Genomic DNA, 25377 nt, shown 5'->3' on the forward strand with positions numbered 1-25377 from the left:
ATCATTGTTCATTGCACATTAATATGGTAAGGATGCATGTCACCTTTAAAGGAGCTATAAAAGAATGTGTAACAAATAATCTGATAAGAAGAAATAACAATAGTGACTCCTGGTTGGCTCAGGTGGTTGAGCGTCCAACTCCTGACTTCAGATGAATTCAGGTGGTGCTCAGCACAGAGTCTGTTTGAGATTCTCTTTCTCTCCCTCTCACTGTGCCCATCCCCCTTCTCACTCATGCTCGCGCACGCTCTCGTTCTCTCTCTTTAAATAAATAAATAAATAAATAAAATCTTTTTTCATAATCAAAATGAAGGCAAAAGAGAAGAGCATAAGGAACATAGGAAAGGAAGGACAGATAAAAATCAAATAAGATGATAGACCTAATCATGAATATGTCAACAATTATAGTAAATACAAATAGACAATTCCACTCTACAGACAAAGATTAGTGGAGTGCTGCTTTTCCCAAATGGTTGGCTGCTGTGCCCTGGGAACCTCCAGGATCTCAGAGGAGACCCATGGGCTATTTTAAATTTTTGGTGGAACAGCAATTCTGGGTATTTCTCAGATACTGTGCAACTACTGTCTCCCAATAGGCCTTGACTACATTAGATTGCAGTAGAGTACTTTTAGTTTTTCTTCAGTAGGTTCCTCTTGGTGACAACAAATCTTTGCAAAACTGGGCTTTTAGCAGTGGCTGTGATAAAAGTATCAAAAGACAATTTTTGTAGAATAAGAAATGAGGTGGTGGATTACAGTTCAATTCTACGGTTTGAGAAGTTGAGCAATGCTCAGCATGCCACTATGAAAAATGGTGGACAGAGTCTCCTCAGTTAGTGAAGTGGCTGATTTCAGTTCAGATCATGATTTCAGGTTCCTGGGATCAAGGCCTGCATTGGGCTCTGTGCTCAGCAGGGATTCTCTCTCCCTCTGCCCCCCCCCACTCTTGCATGCTCACTCCCTCTCTCTCTCTCTCTCTTGCTCTCTCTCTAAATAAATAAATAAATAAAGCTTTAGAACAAAATGAAAATCTCTTATCTATGTTCACTAGAAAGAGACGTAAACATTTTAACATTATTAGGTATTCTGTTTCTTTGATCGCATCTGTGAAGCACACTGGATAAAAAGAGGAAGTAAATAGAAGTTTCTCCATTAACTTGGATGTCACTATGGTCTTGGCCTCCAGGTCAGTGCAAAGCCCCAGAACACCTTCCATTTGCCAAGCTGGTAAATCCTACTGACGAGTATGAGTTTCCCATTGGGACAGCTCTGAAGTATGAGTGCCGCCCTGGTTACTATGGGAGAGAGTTCTTTATCACCTGCCTACACAACTCAGTCTGGTCAAGTGCCGAAAACAAGTGTCAACGTAAGTACCTCTGGACTGAGAACTCTGCGTCAAACAGACATCCATAGAGCTGAATCAATTGTTCAGATCCTGGAACTAAGACATGTACGATTGTTAAATTTGCCTCGAGTAGAGTACATGTGACAGTTATTCTTTCTGTCACTTCTTCCTACTGCTCTGACTTACTGGACCTCCATTACAAGGTCACTGCATGAGAAATGACCTTCACAAGACACAATGCAGGGAAAAGTTCCACTCAGTAGGGGTTTCCCATTGTCCCATTGAAACTACATCACCACTGAGTCAGAAAAGAGAAGAACAATGTAGGTGGGGAGAGAAACCAGACTTTGAGATCTCTGATTTATGCTGGTTGGATGACAAAATAACCACTTTGGTAATAAGTAAAGTTTGCATTTTTCTGGAAGGCACAACACAGGGAAAAGATCAATTGGGAGGGGAGGTCTTTTTTTGGAAGTGGAGCTTAGTAGGTGGCTGACTCTGAGGCACTCTAGTTAGTTTCTCCAAGGTGGCAAAATCTGCGGAACGGCAAATACTTTTCAGTAAGTTCCAGCCAGGTTGGGACCTTATGTACTTACTGAGAGAAGTTCGGCTTGTTCTATACCCAATCCCCCAGTTCTGCTTCTCCCCCATAGGGAAACCATGTGGAACTCCTCCAGAGCCCGCCAATGGCAAAATGACCGTAGACGGAGACGCCCGGTTTGGATCAACTGTTAATTACTCCTGTAATGAAGGGTGAGTTGGCAGCAGCGTCATTTGCGTTGACAGTTCCAGAACTGTAGCACCCATCTCTAAACAAGAGTCTTAGAAAGTCTTCCTGTCCATTCAAACCATAGCAATAAGATCTCTAAGTAGACGTGGTGGCTTGAATCCAGTTATTAAACTACATTTGAAAAGACTAAACAAAGATTTGAAAAATACGAAACACCTGTATCTGTGCTAGAAACTCAGGGGTTGGGAGGAAAGATGCCTATGGCACACCAAATTCATGCTCCTAAAACCAAGTGAAACGTTCACTAAATGGGAAGGACCAGGGCTCTAAAGAAGCAAATGGAACAACCATTAGTGGCTCCTCGCACATATTCCCACCCCAAAGCAACAAGAGCTGGAGATGGTGGGCTCAGAAGTGGGAAAGAATGACTTGTTTAGGATGATGGAGCCATGAGGTGCACACGCAAATCTTGATTGTTATAGCCCTTCTCCTTGATTGTTATAGCACGGTGCAGAAATTTGCTGTGGCTTATCTTAAAGGAGATAAGCAATTCCGGAAAGAAGTAGGGAGACTGCTTCACCTTATATCTTAACTTTTGCTTTTTTTAAAAATTATTTATTGCTTACTTAAAAGATACTCAATATAACATAAGTGACCATTAAAAACAGGAAGAACAATAAAGTGAACATCAGCGTATATGCTATCCACCTTAAGAAACATTGCTAGAACCTTAGAAGTCACCTCTCTGCCTTTCCCAGTTCCCATTCCTCCACCTCCAGAATCTCTCTAGAAATCACTGTCCTGAGTTCTGTGTCGTTCACTCTCTTGCATTTGTTTTCCATATTCTCCCATGAATCCCTACTCAGTTTAGATTTCGCTTTGCATACTTTGAGCTTTCTATAAATGGCATGATATTACATGCATTTCTCTGCAACTTGCTTTTGCACTGAGCATTTTGTTTCTTGCAATTATCCATGTGGTTGTGGTTAATTCAGTTTTGCTTGGGATAATATTTCCCTGAGTGGATATACCACTACTCATTTTCTCTTGGTTGTTATATTAGGATTGTTTCTCATTTGGTTTTCCTTGTTTAGTTTTGGCTATCATAAGTATTCCCAATATAAATACACATGTCTCCTAGTGCCCATGTGCAAAAGTTTCTAAATGACAGTAGTTTTCACCCTTATTTTGTTATGATCCACAGCTAAGAAATATATTTTACAATATATATATATATATATATATATATATATATATACTCACACACATACACCTCACACACACATTTATATAAATTAAAGTACCAAAAACTTCTCACCATTTCTAATCAACAGCAACTGGAGGTTCAAGCCAGGAAAATTGATCATGAAAAAGAAACAAAAGGTGTCCAAATTTGAAAAGAGAATTGAAACAATCTCTGTTTGCAAATAATGTGCTTTGTATAGAAAATCCCAAGGAATGAACACAAACACCCCAAAAACCCATTACATCTAACAGATAGTTCAGCAAGATTCACCTATCAGACCAACATGCAAAATTAAATTGCATCTCTATACACTAACAATGAACACTCTGAGAATGAAGTTAAGAAAGCAGTTCCACCCACAATAACATCAAAAGAGCAACTTAACTTCAAAATAACCTGAACTAAAGAACTGTAAGACAGTACACTGAAGATTATGAGACATTGTTGAAAACAAAAGCAAAGGGGATCTAAATAAATGGAACCACATCCTATATTCCTAGATTGGGTGACTTAATATTGTTAAATTGTAACAATATTGAACATTACAGAATTATACAATGTTGATCTCCCCAAATTGATGTACAGATTTAATTCAATGCCCATAAAATTCCAGCATCCTTTTGCAGAAATCAACAACTGATCCTAAAATTCTTCTGGCAATGCAAGGCACCCAAACCCAAACAGTCAAAACAGTCTTGAAAAAGAAGAAAGTCTCCCTTCCAAACTTACTCTAAACCTACAGCAATCAAGAATGTGTGGTACTGGCCTAAGGACCGATGTAGAGATCAATAGAATAGAATTGAGAATGCAGAAATAAACCCACACACTTATGGTCAACTCCTTTTCTGCAAGGGTGCCAGGACAATCCAATGGTGAAAGAATAATCTTTTCAACAACTGGTCTTGGGGCAACTAAACAACCAAATACAAATGCACGAAGTAGGAGGAATGAGTATCATGAATCACGTTAACAGATTAAGCCTGAAAAGTTTGAGTAACCCCACTTGGCCTAGAAGTATAATGAATATTTTCTCTGCATTGCTACATTTGCTTAGAATATCTTCTTTCACATTTTTTCCTATTCCTATTCTCATAGGAATGATAGGCTTAATAATGTTCCATTCTCAACCTGTCCTTGTCTGGCTTTACAACGAAATTATCTATATAAAATGAGCAGGGCGTGATTCTTTTACAAAACAGGATGGATCCCTCGATATTTTCTTCCAATTTCTTCTTGTATTTCTGTGTTCTTTTAAATATAGTTGAGGCCATGTAATTAGGTGCATGCACATTGAATACTTCCAAGAGCGTTAAAACTTATTATAGCGGGTTGCTCCTTCTTTCTAATAATGCTTTTTCAGTTAAAGTCTATTTGGTATGTACACTTATACTCCTATTATATATTTAATATAACTACATTGCTTTTTGATTATTTACCCACTCTCTTTAAATCTTTTTTACTTTTCACTCTCCTGTATCATTCTCTGGTAGGTGAGTCTCTGAGAAATAACTAATAGTAAGATTTCCTTCATCCAGTTTGATAATGTCTACCTTTTAACTAAGGAGTTTAATCCATTTGCTTTTAATGCAACTACTAATGTTTAAAATTAATGCCTACTACCTTATTTTGTGTTTCTATTTATACCAATTTTATGTTTTCACACTTCCTCAACTTTTCTGTTGATAACGTTTTATATTCTTTTTCCATTATGTCCTTCACTAGCTTGGAAAATTGAGTCTCTATTTCTATTTATTTAGAAGTTCCCCTGGAAACTTTAACTTGCATATTTGAAAAATGCTAAAGTTAATCCCTACATGTATCTCCCTGCTTGCAACACATGGATGTAAGAAAATTTCTACAGATTTGCATTTGCAAATATCATCAATAGTACATTGAATTTATGTGATCACATTCACTTATGAATTTGTGCAATCAATATAGAAAGCTAGAAGTTAACAAGAAAAAAAGAAAGCTAGAAGTTAAGGAAAAAATGTAAAGGACTAGCATTGTCGTCCAATGACTCAATCTTGACCTAAAAAAATGGACAAAAGAAATTCAGATGGATCTTAATGGATTTAACCCAGTAGAATAAAAATTATTAAATATAATTTCCAACAGAACTAACAATACAGAAGAATTAATCAGTGTAGGAAGACAGCAATGTTCTTGTTATATCTACACAAAAGATGGAAGGATTGACCCAAAGGATGGCTCGCAGACCAGCAAGGTCGGCATCTCCTGGGAGCTTGTTACAAATGCAGAATCTTCATACCTACTGAATCTGAATCACATTTCCACTTGATCCCTGCATGATTTTGAGCACATAAATCTTTTGAAAAGGCCTGCCCTGAACTAGAACTATGCTAACTTCTGTAAGAAAGAGTTTGGGTAATTCTGTTTTTCATTACTGGGAGTTCTGTACCTCTCACTTTTGACTACAGTGTATACATATTAACTTTTTAATTCACATTTAAGAAGCTGTTACTAGAAGTTTCAGTTCCAAGATGGGCAGACTCACTTTTCCCTGAATCTCTCTCTACATGTAACTAAATACCTGGAAACTGTTCAACATGCAAGCATAGAAAGACTTGGAAAGGTGGAAAGAAGCTGAACTGGGGACCTCAAACTTAAAGAATGATACTGCAGTGACGCCCCTGGGGTTTCTTTTTATGTCTGGAAGCTAGAAAGCTAGAAAGGAATGCAATCCCATATAGGCAACAGGCAGGGACAGACAGGGAGAGTAAAGTCTGGTCCAAGAACTGGGAAAAGGGAAGGTCAGTGAAGATGTAGTGGGAGGACACATTGACGGTTCCAGTGGCTCAGTCTGCCCATATGAACAGCATAAGCAGAACCAAGGATGGGTTGGGGAATCTATCCTTCTTATGTCCCACAGCCCTGGGAAGCAGCTGATCCCAGTCCAACAGCAGCTGTATTAATGGGACGACCTGGGCTTTACGCTCATGACAAATTTTCCTCATGCCCCACACCAGCCAGCAGCAGTGAGCCCTATTCTGCCTGTACTGACAGTGTCAACAGAGCTGAGGTGGCAACACCTAGACTTTAAGCCAGCAGTAAGAGGACTCCTCCACTCACACCCCAGATGCCAGAAGGCCAGCAACCCAGTCCTCCGAGACACAGCAGCAGAAAACATTCCAGGCCCAACATCTCTTGATCCTACACCCATGGCAGGGAGCCACCAAACCAGCAGCAGAAGAGAAATCATGTTTGGGGTTTCTGGATCCTCCATCCAGTAGGAGAAAGCCTCCCAGGCCCATGTCTCCTGGTTCTCCACCCAGCAGCAAAATGTAGCCCACATACATGCTTCCCTCCCCTGGTGGCAATGACACATGAGGGGGGAACGCCACCCTCCCCAGATAGCCATAGAAGGCCAGAGAGCTTATTCTCCATCCAAGGTCCCAACATCTCCCATTCCTCACCTAGCGACACCAGGCAGTTCAGAGAAGCACCTCCACTGTCTACAGGCAGTATCAGCAGGAATGCATCTGGCATTTAAGAGGAGCCAGGAGAACGAAGCCCCAGAAGAGCACACAAGACGGGAAAATTAAATTGTCATTGGAACCAAAGCCCATGAAAGTAGGCCAGAACCCTACAGAGGGAGGTTACATGCTAAGATACATTAAATAACAACAAGAGTCTCTTAATATCATATCCAAAATGTTCAGGATACAACAGAGAACCACGAGTCACATCAAAAACCAGGAAAATCACAACTCCACTGAGAAAAGACAATCCACTGAGGCCAGGACCAAGAAAAGTAGATGTTGCAGCTCTGTAATGAAGATTTTTAAGCAGCCATCATAAAATCACTTCAATAAGTAATTACGAATTGCCGTGAAAAAACTCTTAAAGGCAACCAGAGGGAAAGCACATGCTGCTTCTAGGGGAACCTAGTTGGAGTGGTGGTAGATTTATTACCTGAAAATATGGAGACCAGAAGGACATGGCCCACCTGTTTTAAGTACTGAAGGAAATGAACTTACTAACTGTGAATTCTGTCTCTGTCGAAAGAGTAATGGCATACCCGGAATAAATCCCAGTTGGTCATTGTATATGATCTTTTTCATATACCGCTGGACTTGGTTTGTTATACTTCATTGAAGACTTTGTAGCATCTATAAAATATTAGCAAATCAAACCCAACAATGCATTAAAAGAATTGCAGCCAAAGACCACAGTGGAAATTGCTCCAGGTATACAAGACAGATTGAACATTCAAAAATCAATCAACATGATCAACTCTATAAACAGGCTAAAGAAGAAAAATATATGCCCCTAGCAATTGACAGAAAATGCAGTTGGCAAAGTCCAGTATCAATTCTTGATACAAACTCACAGCAAGTTAGGAATAGCCTTCAACAGGTCTGAAATCAAGGTGTCAGCGTGTTGGTTCCTACTGGGAGCTCTGAGGAAGAATCCATTTCATGCTTTTCTCCGAGCTTCTGGTGGTTGCCAGCTGTCCTTGGCATCGTGGGCTATAAACACATCACTCCTACCTCTGTGTCTGTTCTCACGTGGCTTTTCCTCTGTATGTGTCAACGTATTCTGTCTGTCTCCTTGTCCAGATGTCCTTCTTCTTCTGAGGACAACAGTCATTGCATTAGGGCCCATGTTAATCCAGTATGACCTCATCTTAACTCTCTTATATCTGCCAAGACCTTACTTCCAAAAAAAGCCAGATTCTAAGGTTTCAGGACAGGAATTTGGAGACACACGAACAGACATTTCACTGAAAAGAGTTTATCGATGGAAAGCAAGTTCAGGAAAAGATATTCAGCTTCGTGAGCCGTTAGGAAAATACAAATTAAAACAACAGAGAAACAATACTACAGAAATATCTGAGTGGCAAAAAGACAAACTCGTGAAAACAGCAGATGCTGGCGTGGTTGTAGAGGAACTGGATTACTCGTTCATTGCTGATAGGAACAGAAACTGGGAAACCCGCTGGAAAACACAAATGAGCTATCAAGCCATGGAAAGCCATGGAGGAAACTTAACTGCATTTAACTAAGGGAAAGAATCCAATCTGAACAGGCTCAATACTGTAGAATTCCAGGGAAGTGGCATTCTGGAAAAGAAACTATGGAGTAAAATGATCCATCGTAGCCAAGGGGTGGGAGGAGGGAGAGACGAATAGGCAGAGCTCCGAAGATGTTTAGGGCAGTGAAACTACTCTGTGTGATTCGGTAAGGATGCATCCATGTCATTATGGGTTTGTCCAGACCCACAGACTGCACAACGCCAAGACGGAACCCTGCTATAAACTATGGATTACAGGGGATAAGGATGTGTCAATGTAGGTTCATCAGTTGCAAGCCACTGTACCAGTCTGGTGGGGGATGTGGATAATGTGGGAAGGTATGCATGTGTAGGGAAAGGGCGTATATGGGAAATCCCCTGTATCCTCTGGCCAATATTACCATGAACCCAGAACTGCTCTTAAATATAGTCTGTATAAAAACTGAATACTTGTAAGCACACTCACATTCCCACAAATTAGTACAAACAAAACTCAGGAAGTCTGAATAAAATTGGTGATCATACCTATGTCAGAATCCTGGTTTTAATATTTTACTACAGTTTTGCAAGACACTATCCATGGGAGAAATTTACATTTTCCAAGCCTTATGGCACATTTTGAACAGTTTGTGGCATACTAAGTGAGAATTGCTGCCTTTAACATTTTACATAGGAAATCTGTATTCAACTTGTTTTGTTCTGCTTGGATTTCCTTTGCTTCTATTTTGAAGAATCTTAAACATGTTAGGCTTGGGGCGCCTGGGTGGCTCAGTGGGTTAAGCCACTGCCTTCGGCTCAGGTCATGATCTCAGGGTCCTGGGATCGAGCCCCGCATCGGGCTCTCTGCTCAGCTGGAGGCCTGCTTCCTCCTCTCTCTCTCTCTGCCTGCCTCTCTGCCTACTTGTGATCTCTCTCTGTGTGTCAAATAAATAAATAAAATCTTTAAAAAAAAAAACATGTTAGGCTTAAATTAAAATGTAGCCCAAAGTAATTAAGGGCGGAGAACCCATTTAGCTTACACATCCGAATAAGATGTAAAATTTGGGAAAGTGAGAGTGTACTATCACAAATTGTGATATATGTACTATGTCATATACTATGTCTATGTAGTATATGTGTACAGATATGTACATGTATATACATATACATAGTATATACCATGTCATATACTATGACAAGTGGAAATTGTCCTTCTGAATTCTCCAGGATTACACTCTCTTGTAAGTAGCCATTTCAGTAGGAAAATGAACAGGGAAAATAACATCCATTCTTCTTTCCCTCTAGATACCGACTTATTGGTAAGACCTCTATTGCATGCATCATCTCAGGCAAGACTGTCACCTGGGATGACGATCCACCTTTCTGTGAGAGTGAGTTGAAATAGTCCTTGCTATTACCTTTTCCAATAGAGTCTAAGTTTCCCCCTAAAGTTACACAAATCTTAACCTATGGGGTTTCTGGCAACTGTTTCCTTATGTTTCCCATATCTTGTGCCTTTTCTGAATCTGGGGACTAAATGCATAAAAGCCTTCAAACCTTAGTTTTCCTTCAGTTAATTCAGAATGATGTTGATTGTGCCACCCCCAGTATAACAATCATTCTGCTTGGCAAATTGGTCAAGATTTTTCTAAAGCGATGCTCTCCAAGGCTGGTGAATCTGTGGATGAATCAACACTCACACACAAGTGGAGTTCCACAAAACCTCTTGAGAAGCACGATGTGCTATAAGCCTCAAAATGGACATCGATTTTGACCCATTTCTTAGAATTTATACTTGGGAAATAAATACAGATTTTTCCTAGGAATTCACTATACACTTCTCATTGCTTCATTCATTATAATAGCAAAAATGTCAAGGTAACCAAAATGGTTCCAGCTATGGATTGGAAAGTACAGGAAGGAAGAGTCATGTTAAAAATGACTATTGAGAATTCCCTAAGAAACATGATATCGAGCCACGCAGAATTAGAAGAGATACATCTAGGGGCACTTGGGTGACTCAGTCTGTTAAATATCTGGCTTTTGGTCTCAGCTGAGGTCTTGATCTCAAGGTTGTGCATTTGAGCCCTATGCTGGACTCCACAGTTGCTTGGAGCCTACTTACAAAAGAAGAGGAGGAGCTAGAGGAGGAAGAAGATGAAGATGAAAAAGAAGGAGGAGGAGAAGAAGAGTAGGAGGAGGAGGATGAAGAAGGAGAAAGAGATGAAGAGGGGAGGAGGAGGAGGAGAAGAGGAAGAGGAAGAAGAGGAACTACATCCATACACTGGAATGTTATTCAGCTAAAAATAAGAAAAACAAAAGAACAAAGAAACATGATGTCATGGAGATACAGTGATATATAAATATGTAAGTTATATGCTTTTATGTGAAAAAAATCAGATGACAAAACGGTACTCTGGCTAGATCTCTTTATTTAAAGGTAATACACCTATATCTATTCCTAGATTTTCATCTTTATTTCTAATTCTCTAACCTTTCTTATAGCTAATCTTTGGTGAATGGCTTCAAGCCTCCTTGGTGAAGGTGGGACGAAATTTCGGTATATGTTCTGGCCGTGTAGCAGCATGCTTTCTCAAGATAATGATTAAAATAAAAAATTTTTTTACAGAAAAAACAAAAAGAAGAAGAAGAAGATCCTATCTTCTATTCGTTTGAGCTTCTCTGAGTCTGTCTATAGGCTCCCAAGTCTGGGAAATGGTTGATGAATAACCATAATTTTTTTTCAGTGATTCAAACAGAGGTAGATTTTTTTCTGCTTGTAGCCATCAAGTAATACGTAACTGTATTCTTCATCTATTTCAGTTTTAGGGGATCTACAACAATTAGCCAGGGACAAAGACCTCTGCAGGCAAGTCACTCTGATCTCTGTTTCAGTTGCCTCTGGCTAGTAAGTGCTGCCACTTGGCTCCTGCCAGCCTGAGGTCCTTTGGTCTCCCTGAATCCAGGAAACCCAGATCAATAACAAAGCTCCCAATTGTCACCAATGTCATTCCCAGCCTACAGAGAATAGCCATCAGAGAGTCTGCCAAGAATATGGAAAATTCCCCAGGAATGTATTTCTCAAAGCCTTGGGTGAAAGGAAAAAGGTCTCTTTTTGAACACCCCACCCCCCATGCACATAGTTAAGGAGTTCACCTAGCCCACTCTGGCATTCCTAAATCCCTAAGCCATAGGATTTCTTCCTCAGGACTACACTAAGAAAGGCCCTGTATTTCAGCTTCATTTAGTGTAGGTCACCCTCTAACACAGTGAATTCACAATCTTAATTCTTTTTCTTTTGGGGGGTACCTTCTTGCAGGTCCTAATTGGTACTCCCCTCTTTCCCCCCCCCAGCTGCCACCGCAACTCCACTTCCAGGTCTCTCAGGGCTTAAATCAGATTAAAGAACCACAATTATGGCGAAGTATTAAGGGTAGGTCCTGAGGAAGAGCAGCAGTCCCTGAAATTGGAGTTGCCAGATTTAGTAAACAAAAATACAAGATAGCCAGTTAAACTTGAATTTCAGCACAGCAACACATATTTTTGTATTCTAAATATGTGTCTTGCAATATTTGGGATATACTTATATTTAGAACTAGCTTTCATTGTTTTGTCTGAAATTCAGATCTAACTGGACATCCGTGTTCTTCTGGCAACCCTACCAGGGCAGCTACTCAGGACAGGTCATTACACGTTCTTTGGACAAAGGGAGGCTCACCTCCTCACACAGGGGAGGAGAGGCTGCTGCTTCTAGCAAAGGAGGCTCAGCAGAATTTCCAGGTACAAGGTATTCAGCATGCTTAGACTCTACCCATGTATCTCCATCTCAAATTTTATTTATATTTTTAACATTTTATTTCTTTTTTGACAGAGAGAGGGACAGTAAGAGACAGAACACAAGCAGGCAGGGGGAGTGGGACAGGGAGAAGCAGGCTTCCTGCCCAGCAAACAGCCCCATGCAGGGCTCCATCCCAGGACCCTGGAATTCTAACCTGAGCCAAAGGCAGACATTTAACAACTAAGCTACCCAGACATCCCTCTCCATCTCAATTCTTAGAGTCCTCCTTTTCCCAATCAATGCTCAGACTTTAACATAAGAGAGCCTGTAAGTTGAAGTCAATTTACCTTGGAATCCAGCCACAGGATTAGATGTTGGATTTGTTCTTCAGAAATCTGGGCTCTGTAGCTACATACTGCAAGTTTCATCAAGGGCAGATAATAGAAGCATTCAGAGGTAGACCCTGAGCAGGAATTTAAAGCATTTTCTTTCTGTTAAAGTCTTCAGTGCACTTAGAAGTAACCAACCAACAAACTCTTTTCTTCCTTCCTTCCCTCCTCCTCTCCCTGCCTCCCTTCCTTCCACTCCCTCCCGATTTCTTTTATATACTGGCTAGGACCACCACTAAAATATTTGACATTGTTGGGGATACAGGGTATCCTGCTCTTGCTCCCCATCTCAAAGGGAAAGTTTGAAATATTTCACCATTAATGTAGTATTTACTATGGGCTTTTTGTAGATCCCCATTTTCAGGGAAAGGAAATTCCCTAATATTCTTCATGGCTAAGAATTTTTTGTCATTAAGTCATGTTGAAGTTTATTAAGCACTTTGGCTACACATCTGGAAATAATCATATTGTTTCTCCATTACTCTCTTAATGGAATCAATTGTTTTCATGACTTCTTTTTATGTTATGTTAGTCACCATACATACTTCATTAGTTTCTATGTAGTGTTCCATGATTCATTGTTTGCATGTAACACCTGTGTTCATTTCGATACATGCCCACCTTAATACCCGTCACCAGCCTAAACTCATGCCCCTCACCTCCTTCCCTCTGAAACCCTCAGTTTGTTCCCCAGAGTCCATCGTCTCTCATGGTTCATCTGACCCTCTGATTCTCCTCCCCTTCAGTTTTCCCTTCCTTCTCCTAATGTCCTCCATGCTAGTCCTTATGTTCCACAAATAAGTGAAACCGTATAACAATTGTGTTTCTCTGCTGGACTGATTTCACTTAGCATAATCCCCTCCAGTTCCATCCATGTCGATGCAATATTCATCATTTCTGATGGCTGAATAATACTCCATTCTGTATATGAATCACATCTTTATCCACTCATCTGTTGAAGGGCATCTCGGCTCCTTCCAGTTTTTGACTATTGTGGACATTGCTCCTAGGAACATTGGGGTGCTTGTGCCCCTTCTTTTCACTACATCTGTATCTTTGGGGTAAATACCCAGTAGTGCAATTTCTGAATCATAGGGTAGCTCTATTTTTAGTTTTTTGAGGAAGCTCCATACTGTTTTCCAAAGTGGCTATGCCTGCATGCTTTCCCACCAAGAGTGTAACTCAACCATTCTCTTACACCATACACAAAGATAAACTCAAAATGGATGAAAGACCTCAGTGTGAGACAGGAATCCAAAATCCTAGAGGAGAACATAGGCAGTAACCTCTTCGACAACTTTGTCAACTTCTTTCAAAACGCGTCTCCAAAGGCAAGGGGAAAAAAGAAAAACAAAAATGAACTTTTGGGACTTCATCAAGATAAGAAGCTTCTGCACAGCAAAGGAAATGGTCAACAAAACTAAGAGGCAGCCCACAGAATGGGAGAAGATATTTGCAAAGGACATTACAGATAAAGGGCTGATATCCAAGATCTATAAAGAACTTCTCAAACTCAAACCCAAAAAACAAATAACCAAATCAAAAAATGGGAGGAGACATGAACAGACACTTCTCCAGAGAAGACATACAAATGCCTAACAGATGCATGAAAAAACTGTTCAACATCATTGGCCATCAGGGCAATTCAAATGAAAACCACATTGAGATACCACCTTACACCAGTCAGAACGGTCAAACTTGACAAGGCAAGAAACAACAAATGTTGGAGAGCATGTGGAGAAAGGTGAACCCTCTTACACTGTTGGTGGGAATGTTTTCATTACTTTTTGAAAAGCAAGATGATTTTGAATTCTAATCTTACCTTCTTGGAATAAAACGACTTGGTCAAAAGATTTTATAATTCTTTTATGTTGTGCAATATACGCAATATGTTTTATTTATTTTTTTAAATATTTTATTTATTTGACTGAGAGAAATCACAACTAGGCAGAGAGGCAGGCAGAGGGAGAGGAGGAAGCAGGCTCCCTGCTGAGCAGAGAGCCCCATGTGGGGCTCGATCCCAGGACCCTGAGATCATGACCTGAGTCAAAGACAGAGCCTTTAACCCACTGAGCCACCCAGGTGCCTCCATAATATATTTTAGATGTTTTTCAGATATAATTTATGTATCATAAGAGTTACTCTTTTAAAGTATAAATTTAATGATTTTTACTATATTCATGCGGTTGTGAGACCAGCACCTCTAATTCTAGAACCCTTTTATCATTCCATTCCTATTGATTTTTAGAGAGATTAGACTATAGTATTTTTCCCTGGAAAAACACTTATGAGGGTTTTTTTTTTTTCTCTTTTAAGATATTCTTTATCTATTTGACAGAGAGAGAAGGAGAGAGAGAGAGAGCACGAGAACATAAGCAGAGGGACCAGGAGAGGGAGAATGCAGACTCCTCACTGAGCAGGGAACCCAACACAGGGCTCGATCCCAGGGTCCTGGGATCATAACCCGAACCAAAGGTGGATGTCCAACCGACCTTAGGAGCTTTTGATATCAAACTTATGATGGTCTTATAAAGCCAGCTGATAGTTTTCCATATATTTGTTTCCCTATAAGAGTTTAGGTAATACTAGCATTATTTCTTCCATAGATATCTGAAAAAAAATTCACCCATAAAGCCATATCTCCTGGAGTTAATGCTGTTGGGAAGTCTTTTTTCCAGCACATTTTTCATACACTGTAGACTACGAGTGTGTGTGTGTGTGTGTGTGTGTGTGTGTGTATTCACACCCCATAGACTTTATATATATATACATAGATAGATATGTACATCTATATATACATATACACATAATATAGTACACAATATCAATCATTCACTTCAATGACTCTTTCCTAAGTGAACACCAGCATGTAAACAGCATTCAGAGAAGATTTAGTCTGTTCTACCACCTCAGAAGCCTCCCCTATGCCTTTTCTCAGTTACTATCTTCCCAAAGTGACCATTTATTGGGCTTCTATCACCAAAGCTTAGTTTTGGCTCTGCTTGAATTTTACATTAAAGGAATCAAAAAGCATGTACTCTTTTATGTCCAGCTTCTGTTAATGATACGTGTAGGAGATTTATTCACATTGTTGCATGTAAGATTAACTGGATCTTTTTCATTGTATTCATAATACAATGAAAGTTGTATGAACTTAACAATTAATTGTTAAGTTTTGTGAACTTCACAATTCCTAAACTCAGCTGTTTATATGTCAGTAGTATTTTATGCCTGTGCATAGGCAATAAATGTACACATATACCCACATGGAAATATTCAAATGTTCACATGTATGCACAGCTGGATAAAACGTTTCCATGTTCTATGTAAACAGTGTTGACATTCCTATAAGTGGAATTGTTGGGTATGAACGTGGTCAGTCTTAATAGATCCTGCCCAAAGATTTTACACAGTGAGTGGACAGATTTACTCTTGCACCAGAGGCATATGAAAAGTCCAGCTGTTCCATATCTCTGCCAACCTGGTATTTATCACGTGTGTAAATTTTAGCTGTGCTGGTGGCTCACTGCTGCTTTCATTTGCATTTTCCAAAAGACTGAGGATGCTGAGCACCTTTCATATCTTTGTGTAGTGCCTGTTCAAAACTGTCTTCCAATCTTGCTAGTTTGTGTTTCTCTTTACTGTTTTGAGGAATTCCTTATCCAATCTCAGATTTTCCAATAAAGCCTAACACACATATTTTCTTCAGGCTAAAACTCATCCTTTGCTTTCTTATGATGTTTCTTGATGATAGAAAATGTGCACTTTACTAGTGTCCTTTAATAAGATTTACTATGTCTATCCTTTCTGGCCACTGTTTTCTGTGTTCTCCATAAGAAAACTGTGCCCATCATTTTATCTTTCAAGTTAAGTCTGTGATTTATCTCAAATTAATTTTTTGTATGGTGCAGAGTCTGGTCAAGGAATTGGTTTGCTCATTTTGTTTCCTTGTTTTTCCTAATGGATAGGCAATTCATCTAATATCATTTTTTAAAAATTTAAGTTCAATTAGCCAACATATAGAACAGCATTGATTTTGGAAGTAGAGTTCAATAATTCATCCATTGCATAAAACGCCCAGTGTTCATAGCAGTAATATCCACAATAGCCAAACTGTGGAAGGAGCCAAGTTGTTCTTCAAATGATGAATGGGATAAAGAGGATGTGGTACATATATACAGTGGATTATTACTCAACCTTTAAAAGAAAGGATGAATAGCTACCATTGGCATCATCATGGATAGAACTGGAAGAGATTATGGTAAGTGAAATAAATCAAACGGAGAAGGACAATTATCATGATTTCATTCATATGTGGAACATAAGGAATAGCATGGAGGACCATTGGGGATGTAGGGAGAAGTGAATGGGAAGAAATCAGCGAGGGAGACAAACCATGAGAGACTCTGGACTCTGCAAAACAAACTGAGGGTTACAGAAGTAGGCGGTGGGGTGATCGGGTAACCAGGTGATGTTTGTTAAGGAGCACATGTACTGCGATGAACACTAGGTGTTATACACAACTAATGATTCGTTGAACACTACATCAAAAGCTAATTATGTTGGCTCTTTGAATATTATGAGAAATAAAATGACACCTGCAAAAACAAAAACAAAAACAAAATGGCAACCTTCAGTGTGTTTCCTAGAGTTGAGACTCTCATGGTTTGTCTCCCTCTCTGATTTCTTCCCATTCAGTTTCCCTCCCTTCCTTTATCATCCTCCATGCTGTTTCTTATATTCCATATATGAGTGAAGCCATACCATAATTGTCTTTCTCTGATTGACTTATTTTCCTCTGCCTAATACCACATCTTTTTTCTCCATTCATCTGTCTATGGACACCTCAGCTCTTTCTATAGTTTGGCCATTGTGGACATTGTTGCTATAATAGCATTTATTTTAAAAACCATTTAAGAAAGACTGTTTCCAGGGCCACCTGGGTGGCTCAGTGGTTTAAAGCCTCTGCCTTTGGCTCAGGTCATGATCCTGGGGTCCTGGGATCGAGTCCCGCATCGGGCTCTCTGCTCCGTGGGGAACCTGCTTCCTCCTGTCTCTCTCTGCCTGCCTCTCTGCCTACTTGTGATCTCTGTCTGCCAAATAAATAAGTAAAATCTTTAAAAAAAAAAAAAAAAAAGAAAAGAAAGAAAGAAAAAAGAAAAACCGGTTCCCATAGATCACAGGGCAATAGTATACTACCCTAAATCAGGTGACATTATAAGTGGGTCTCATTTCAGAGAGGTTCTGTTCCACTGGTTGATTTATCACACTGTTTTCATGACTATAGCATATATTAAAGAACTGATATCTGCTGGTGTATCCTCTAACCATGTACTTCTTCCAAGATTTATTTGGTAATTCTTGTCCCTTGCATTTACAGACAAAATTTAGAATCAGCATGTCAGTTCCCACAAAAAGAAACCTTCTCAAATTTCTATTGGCTTTCTATGGATTCCATAGTTCAATCTGCGGACCACTAACATATTTACATTTTTGAGTCGTAAATTCATGAACATATTTTGCCATTTCTGAAATTTCTTTAATTTCTCTCCATAATATTTGCCAATTTACATTTTAGAAAATGATGTAAACATAGAAGTGTAACATTGGAAAATGTAACATTTCCTAATTGTTTCTTAAATATGCAATCATTTGCCCTTGGCCCCAACAATCTTGCTAAATTTACTTATAAATGCAATAGTTTATCTGTATATTCTTTTGGATATGCTGCATAAATACTCATGTCGCTGATACATTATTATCCTATGTTTAATCCCTTTCTTTCTTGTATTTTTATTTATTTCTCTTGCCTGACTGTGTTGGCTAGAACTCCAGTACAATGCTGATGGAAGAGATGATACTGAGTTTTGAATCGTCACCATAAAGCATGGTGTTTACTGAAGATTTGGGAGAGACATTCTTTATCTGATTAAGGAAATTCCCTTTATCCCTAAAGATTTCTCATGAATGTGGATTCTAATTTATCACTGTGTCTCTATTGAGATGATCATACCCTGTTTCTCCTTCACTGTGTTAATTTTTGTACTTTTACATGTATCTCAAAAGACACTATTGTTGTTTTTATGAAAACAGTATTTACGCATACTTATCCACACATTAACTATTTCCGTTATCCGTCCTCCATATGACAGTTCTATCAGTTCCTTATAACACTGCTTTCCTTCGATCTAAAAAAAATGATCTTTTAGCATTTTTATATTGTAGGTCTCCTGGTGATAGATTCTTTAAACATTTTTCTAAGTATGGGTTTTTTAAAGTTGTCATCTCTGTTTTCTGGCTGCTTTAAAATTCATTGCTCTTGATTTTTTACAATATTGCATGATGTTTCTAGGTAAAGATTTTTTTTGTACTTCTATTGCTTCAGTTTGTATGGTTTCTTGTATCTGTGGTTCAGTGATGTCTTTCATCAGTTTTGGAAAATTCTGTCATTACTTCCAATGTCCGTGCTCTAATATCTCTCTCCTCTCATTGTGGGATTCACTTACACATGTGGTAGGACTTATCCCTCTATCCTATAAGTCCATTACTCTTTCTGCTATATTTCTGATTCTCTTGTCTCTCTGTGTTTTATTCTGGAGATTTCCTTCTGTCCTAGATTCCAATTCATTGATTTTTGTTAAACTGTGTCTGACCTGCTATTAATTCTATCAGCTTCGTAATTTCAGTTACTATATTTTATAATGATAAAAACATGTATTGGGTTCCTTTCAAAATTTGCCCCATTGTTTTTAATGGTTTCTAGTCCTTAGCAAAAGTTTAGGTTTCGTATACATTGTCCTCAAAGAGACAAACATAAGTATTTCCAATCTGTGAGTAAGAACTCCAGTATCTGGGGTCCTAACGGTTCCGTTTCTATTGTCAGTGAGTCTGCTGCCTCTTCTTCATGGGATTTTCTCTCTTTGAGTACCTGGTGATCCTTGACTGTATGTCAGGAATTACATTGGAAAACCTTTCTGTAGAAATGAATTCAAGGTCTTGGATGACGAACCTTCTTCTGAAAGGATCCTTGTTTTTATTTCTTCAGAAACCTGAGTACACGAGCAATCTGGCGCTGCTTTCATTCAGCTCAGACCCTGTTATTTTGTTATTTTTCTGAACCACCTAGAGTACTTGCAGAACTGCAGTAATCTTGAGTTCCAGGACCTATGGCTTAGAGGTCCCAGGACTCCTCCAAAGCTGTTACCATGGCTTCCATAGAGCAAGACCTGGACTCCAGTTTTTTCCCTTGACTCCATGAGAGGATCACAGGGCTACTCCCCACTCCGACGCCCCCTCCTGTTTCAGCTCACCTTTCAGCAGGAAAGCAGGCTACATGCTTGACTCCCGCCTGGATTTTTGTCTCCTATCACATCATGGTCCAGTAATGCGGCCCTAGTTTATTAGATTTCTGACACATTCACAGATACATTTTATCACGTATCCAGCAGCTATAGTCTTTCTTGGGGGGAGGAACTGGAAGTAGACTGATTTTTTATTTGAATTAATTAAGATTCCCCTTACCAGAAGGAGAAGCCTCCTTGGGAATTTTTATTTTTATGTACTTTTGTAAAGATTGATCAATTGATATTTTAAAGAGAGAGAGAGAGAGAGAGAGAGAGCCAGTTGGGGAGAGGGAGGGGTAGAGGGAGAATCCTCAAAAAGACTCTCAGCTGAGCACAGAGCACAACTCACAATGCCAGGCTCAATCAATCCTAAGAGCCCCCAGAGATCATAACCCAAATAGAAACCAAGAATTGGACACTTAAACGGCTAGGGCACCCAGGAATCCTAAGAAATGTTATAATTTCATGTGTTTTGGAATTTGGGATAAATTACTTAGTTCTAGTTATATAGCATTTCAGTAATACAATGTACTATGTCCTCCAACTGTTTTTTCAAATGTATTCAGAATGTTTTGTGGACTAATATACGATCACGTCTATAGGAGAATCATGTTGTGATATCAAACCTCAGCTTGAAAAAAATGATTTGACAAATTTCTATCTTTTACACCTCATGAAACATTTGAAATTACATTTGGAGGTGTGTATTACCTGAAAGCAACTTGATAGAGCATTTATGGAAAATATTTCTCTATTCTGACAAATTTCCTTGTCCATTCTAGCTTTTCAATTTTCTTGAATGAATATTGGTCATTTCTATTTCCATTCATATCATTTACAGGTTCAAAACGTTTCACATTACATTAGTCTACACTTTCATGTAATTTTCTTACATATTTGCAAATATTTGGAATTCTACTTCCTACACTGGTGTATCTGTGTTGTTTCTCTCCCTTCCATTTTTCTTTCAGCAAGGGTCTTTTTATTTTTTGGAACGCTCTCCTGAGCTAATAACAAAATGGAAATGAAGAAGGCAAACGGAAAAGAGTACGGGAAACCTGTGTACACTATGGTGTGATAATATATCAAAGAGCTATCTAAAATGAAAGGAACGTGGATTGTTTTAAAAAACGCATATGCTCATAGGAAATGGTATAAGTAGGAAAGACAGAAGGCATGCTATTATGCCCACCACAATCACCATCTTGTAGAAATGTATCTCCATGTTAACAAAGATTAAAAACCATAACAAGTGCAAAACTAGTTCTACTCATTGCATTTCTGACGAGCTATTTGATCCACTATTATTTAAGTTGCCATCTCTTTTCTCAGCGATTCTTTGTGGGCCACCCCCAGCCATTGCCAACGGAAATGTCGTTAACCTCTACAGAGAAGATTTTCCCTATGGAACCGTGGTGACCTATCGCTGCCATCCCGGACAGAGAGGGAAAAAGCAGTTTGAGCTTGTGGGCAACCCGTCGATATATTGCACCAGCAGAGACAGTCGCGCTGGCATATGGAGCGGCCCTCCGCCTCAGTGCATCAGACCTAATAAGTGCACACCTCCAGACATTGACAATGCAGTGAGGGTATCTGAGAACAAGACCTTATTTTCCTTACATGAAACCGTGAGGTTTATCTGCGAGCCCGGCTTTGTCATGAAAGGACCCTCCAGCGTGCAATGCCAAGCCCAAAACAAATGGGGGCCAGAGTTGCCAAGCTGCTCTCGAGGTGAGTCTGACTGAGGCTTTGAAGGGCATGGGGTGCAGGGAGATCAGGAGATCAGTGCTCATTCTGGGAGAAGGATGCATGGGAGGAACGATGTGTGCAGACGAAGCATGAAATTATGAAACTCTGTGTGTGTGTGTGTGCGCGTGCACACTTAATGTATATGTGCCTTCACTTGGAAAGCAGGAGCTTCATCAATCGAGGAAGGAGACCTTTGGGACTCTCATATTGAGCATCCTCAGAGCAAAATACAAGCTCCAGTATCTCCCCGATATCCTGAAGGCTGAGGTGCACTTTCTACTCAGCTGTGCACTAAGCACTTTAAATGCCTTATCTCATCTACCCTTCACAGCTCTCCTTTATGACAGGGCTAGTAATTCCATGTAGACTGGCCAGCACTGGAGAAAGCAGCCTCAGGGGCCTGGTCATGCATTTGACCTTGTGCCAGGAAGAACTCAGCTCCAGTGATCGGCCTCTTACTAGGTGTGAGTCCTTTGGGCACATCCCTTCATTGTCTGATTTTACAGAACGGCAAAAGGAGGGGGCAGGAGCATCACTTGATTCCCTCTGTTACATCTGAGCTCCCCTTTAATGATAACCTGGGACTCCTCGGAGGTTTAGAATGTAGTAAAAGACGTTTCTCCATCACTGACTGGTCCTTCGCACCTGGTCTTTCCACAGTATGCCAGCTGCCTCCAGAAATCCTGCATGGAAGGCACAGTGCAGAAAACCAGGCCAATTTCTCCCCGGGGCAGGAAGTGTCCTACAGCTGCGAGCCCGGCTATGATCTCCAAGGGGCAGCATCTCTGCGCTGTACACCCCAGGGAGACTGGAGCCCAGCAGCCCCAAGATGTACAGGTGCCTACACTGTCCTCTCCTTGCAGATCAGTCTTTTCCGTCCTCAGTGAAGTGACCATCTCACTTCTGTTTTTTCTTGTTCTTGTTGTTGCTGTTGTTATCCTAGTGAAATCATGTGCAGACTTCCGGGACCAACTCCCTAATGGCCGTGTGCTCCTACCACTGAATTTCCAGCTTGGGGCGAAAGTGTCCTTCGTTTGTGATGAGGGGTGAGTATGACCTGGCAGAGAGACGGGGCACTCAGGACTCGATGCTGCTATGCTCACACCGGGGCCAATGGGGGTCTACCCAAAGAGCAAGCTGCCTAATGGCAAAGAAGTACCAGAAAGGACTGATACCTGAAATAGTGATTGCAAAGTATGGTGGGAACCAGATGGAACCAAGCAACCACAGGTGCTTGAAAAGGAAATACAGTACATACACAGAAGAGCAGAAGTGTAACAAGAAATCTTGGATATTTAGGTGAAACACTACGTGTATGAATGAAAAGTAACTTGTAGGCATGAAAGGATAAATATTGCATAGTGGTTGTTTATAAAACGGTTGGGATGTCAAAGAAAGTTATTTACAAGTAATATGCAGGGATTGGTTCAAGAAAAATTTAAACCAGCCAATAGTGGAATTTGGAATAGGAACAAAGCATCAATAGGAATCGTTTTCCGTCGAGTTTTATGTCAGCTAATTAGTGTTAGGCTGTATCACAGGGGTATGAAGACCTACGCTCATGTTTGCAGTAATGTCGTGAACTCTCTACGGGAATCTTAACGACCTTGGTGTTATGTTCCAACAGCACTGCCGGGTAAAAAGCATGGACGACAGAGCAGCTGTCCTCCATATATTCCGAGGATCCCTTGGCAGGCAGCAAATATCTGTCCCAACAAAGCCCTGGAGGCAATGCAGGCAGCCACTGCTCTCCAAGAACCCTCTCTTCTCACCTTTTCCATCCTTTCCCAGATAAATTTGCATTAACTCATCCATAATGGGGATATGCCAAAGGTGTCATTCTGGAACATCCCGAACGTGTGGGCCCAAACCAGCAGCCTCTGCTCCCTTTCCTCACCTTCTCTGATTTACCAATTGAATCAGGAGTTGTCTTCCTCCTGAGCACCAGGAGGGGAGAGTGCTACGGTGTGCCCTAGAGAACAGAGTTGCTGACAGAGAAAGACAGGGAGCTGTCAGAGGGCAGGATGGACAGATGACCCCCCGGTGGTTGACAACCAGAGACCATTGTCACTGCTCTGTCCTCACTGGAAACCGCAATCCTGCAATTGTTTTGATTTCAGAGCCTCTGGCAGCTGAGAAAGCTGATGAGCTGGGCTTTTTCACCTGGGGTTTATCTCAGGCACTAAACTGTATTTCAGCGGAAGGGGAGGGAGAAACGGTGCGCTCACCCCACCACTGCTCCTTCCGTTCCTCAGGTTCCACCTAAAGGGCAGTTCTGCTAGTTACTGCGTCTTGGTTGAGATGGAAAGCCTTTGGAATGACAGTGCTCCTGTGTGTGAACGTGAGTACAAGGAATGCCTGTTCAGGTCGGCACCTCCCTCCTGGTTTTCTTTGCTGGTTTGTTCCTTTAATGTGTCTTGCCTATAAAATTACCTAATATTTGCCCCTTTGTTGATCGTCACTTTGGATCGACATCTTTCTTTGCTGCAAGGCTGTCTCTGGGGGAAATAGATCTGAGCGTCACATGTTTGGGGGATCATCCTGTAAGTGTGTATAAGCATAATGTGTGCTACAAATGGAGAGAAATCTTCATAGAAGGAGGGAGATTTAGAGCCTGAAGCATGTTTCCTGTCGAAACGATAGTTTTTGTATCCTTGCCTCGATCAGCATTCATTCCTAGCCTCATTCTTTTGACATAGTTTTTTGAGCATCTGGTATGTGCCACCCAGCCTTCTGGACACTGGGAATACACCTATAAACAAAACAGACTAGCACCCTGCTTTCATGGTGTTTATATTCTTGTGTAGAGGGAAAGACCAAAAAATAACAAAGAGGGGTGCCTGGGTAGCAAGGTCAGTTGAGAGTCAGTCAGAGTCTTGGTTTTGGTTCTGGTCTCAACTGATCATGGGATCAAGCCCCACATCAGGCTCAGAGCTGAGCTCAGTCAGCTTCAGTCTCTTTCCTTCTTCCTCTGCCTTTCCTGTGTTTGCCTTTTCTCTCCCCCTCCACCTGAAATAACTAAATCTTTAAAAATAATGGCAAGCAAGCACATAGAATACTTCAAGTAATACCAAGTGTTATGATGAAACAATAGGGTAATGCAATAAATTAGACATTGGGAATACACCTGTAAATGAGACAGACCTGGACCTTGCTTTCCTGTTGTTTATACTTGTTTTTAAGGGGAACAGTAATATCATGTGTTAAATACAGAAACACTACTAATATATTCAGTCTGCCCATGTATTTCTTCATGAAATCAGACAGGATGTTGCTTCATCTTTTGATCATAGCTGTTGAAAAATACCTGTTTATAATAGAGGGTTTTCAAAGGAATATTTTGCTCTAAAAGTATTTGGAAATTTTGTATTGATTTATGTAATGAAACTCCACAATTACATCCTTCATATCTGGAGGTCAACTGTTTGAAAATCTTAACTTTCCTGGAATATAGTTAGGAAGTATGAGGGAAAGAAAGAAAAAATACTTCCACGAACCCAGATACACCAAAAATCACTTACTAGAGTATAAATATTCCACCTTTTGATTATTCATAATTCCTTCAAGCTGCAGTATCCTCTTCCCAAATACAGATCAAATCAGAAAGGGGAAGGAGTATCTCCAGACAGTTACATTCAAAAGAAGAAATGTGCATTTCTTCAAGAGAAAAAAAACCTTGTAAAAACCAATAAATATCTCAAATCCATTACATTTCTGTATCTTTTGGATCTGTGCATAGGAACACTGAGATGTTTCACTCATTGTGATAACATGACTATAA

General features: G+C 40.2%; 1 protein-coding gene across 1 annotated transcript in view; it reads left to right on the forward strand.

Annotated features, from left to right (window-relative positions):
* The window catches only part of CR1 (complement C3b/C4b receptor 1 (Knops blood group)), a 188008-nt gene that overhangs the window by 86410 nt on the left and 76221 nt on the right, over nucleotides 1-25377 (forward strand). The window contains 7 exon segments of the mRNA XM_045983377.1: nucleotides 1187-1366; nucleotides 1999-2098; nucleotides 9643-9728; nucleotides 21180-21578; nucleotides 22257-22433; nucleotides 22540-22642; nucleotides 23852-23937. Of these exon segments, the coding sequence (XP_045839333.1) occupies nucleotides 1187-1366; nucleotides 1999-2098; nucleotides 9643-9728; nucleotides 21180-21578; nucleotides 22257-22433; nucleotides 22540-22642; nucleotides 23852-23937 (1131 nt within the window).

This window comes from Meles meles, chromosome 17, assembly GCF_922984935.1.
Source record: "Meles meles chromosome 17, mMelMel3.1 paternal haplotype, whole genome shotgun sequence".
NCBI classification, from domain to species: domain Eukaryota; kingdom Metazoa; phylum Chordata; class Mammalia; order Carnivora; family Mustelidae; genus Meles; species Meles meles.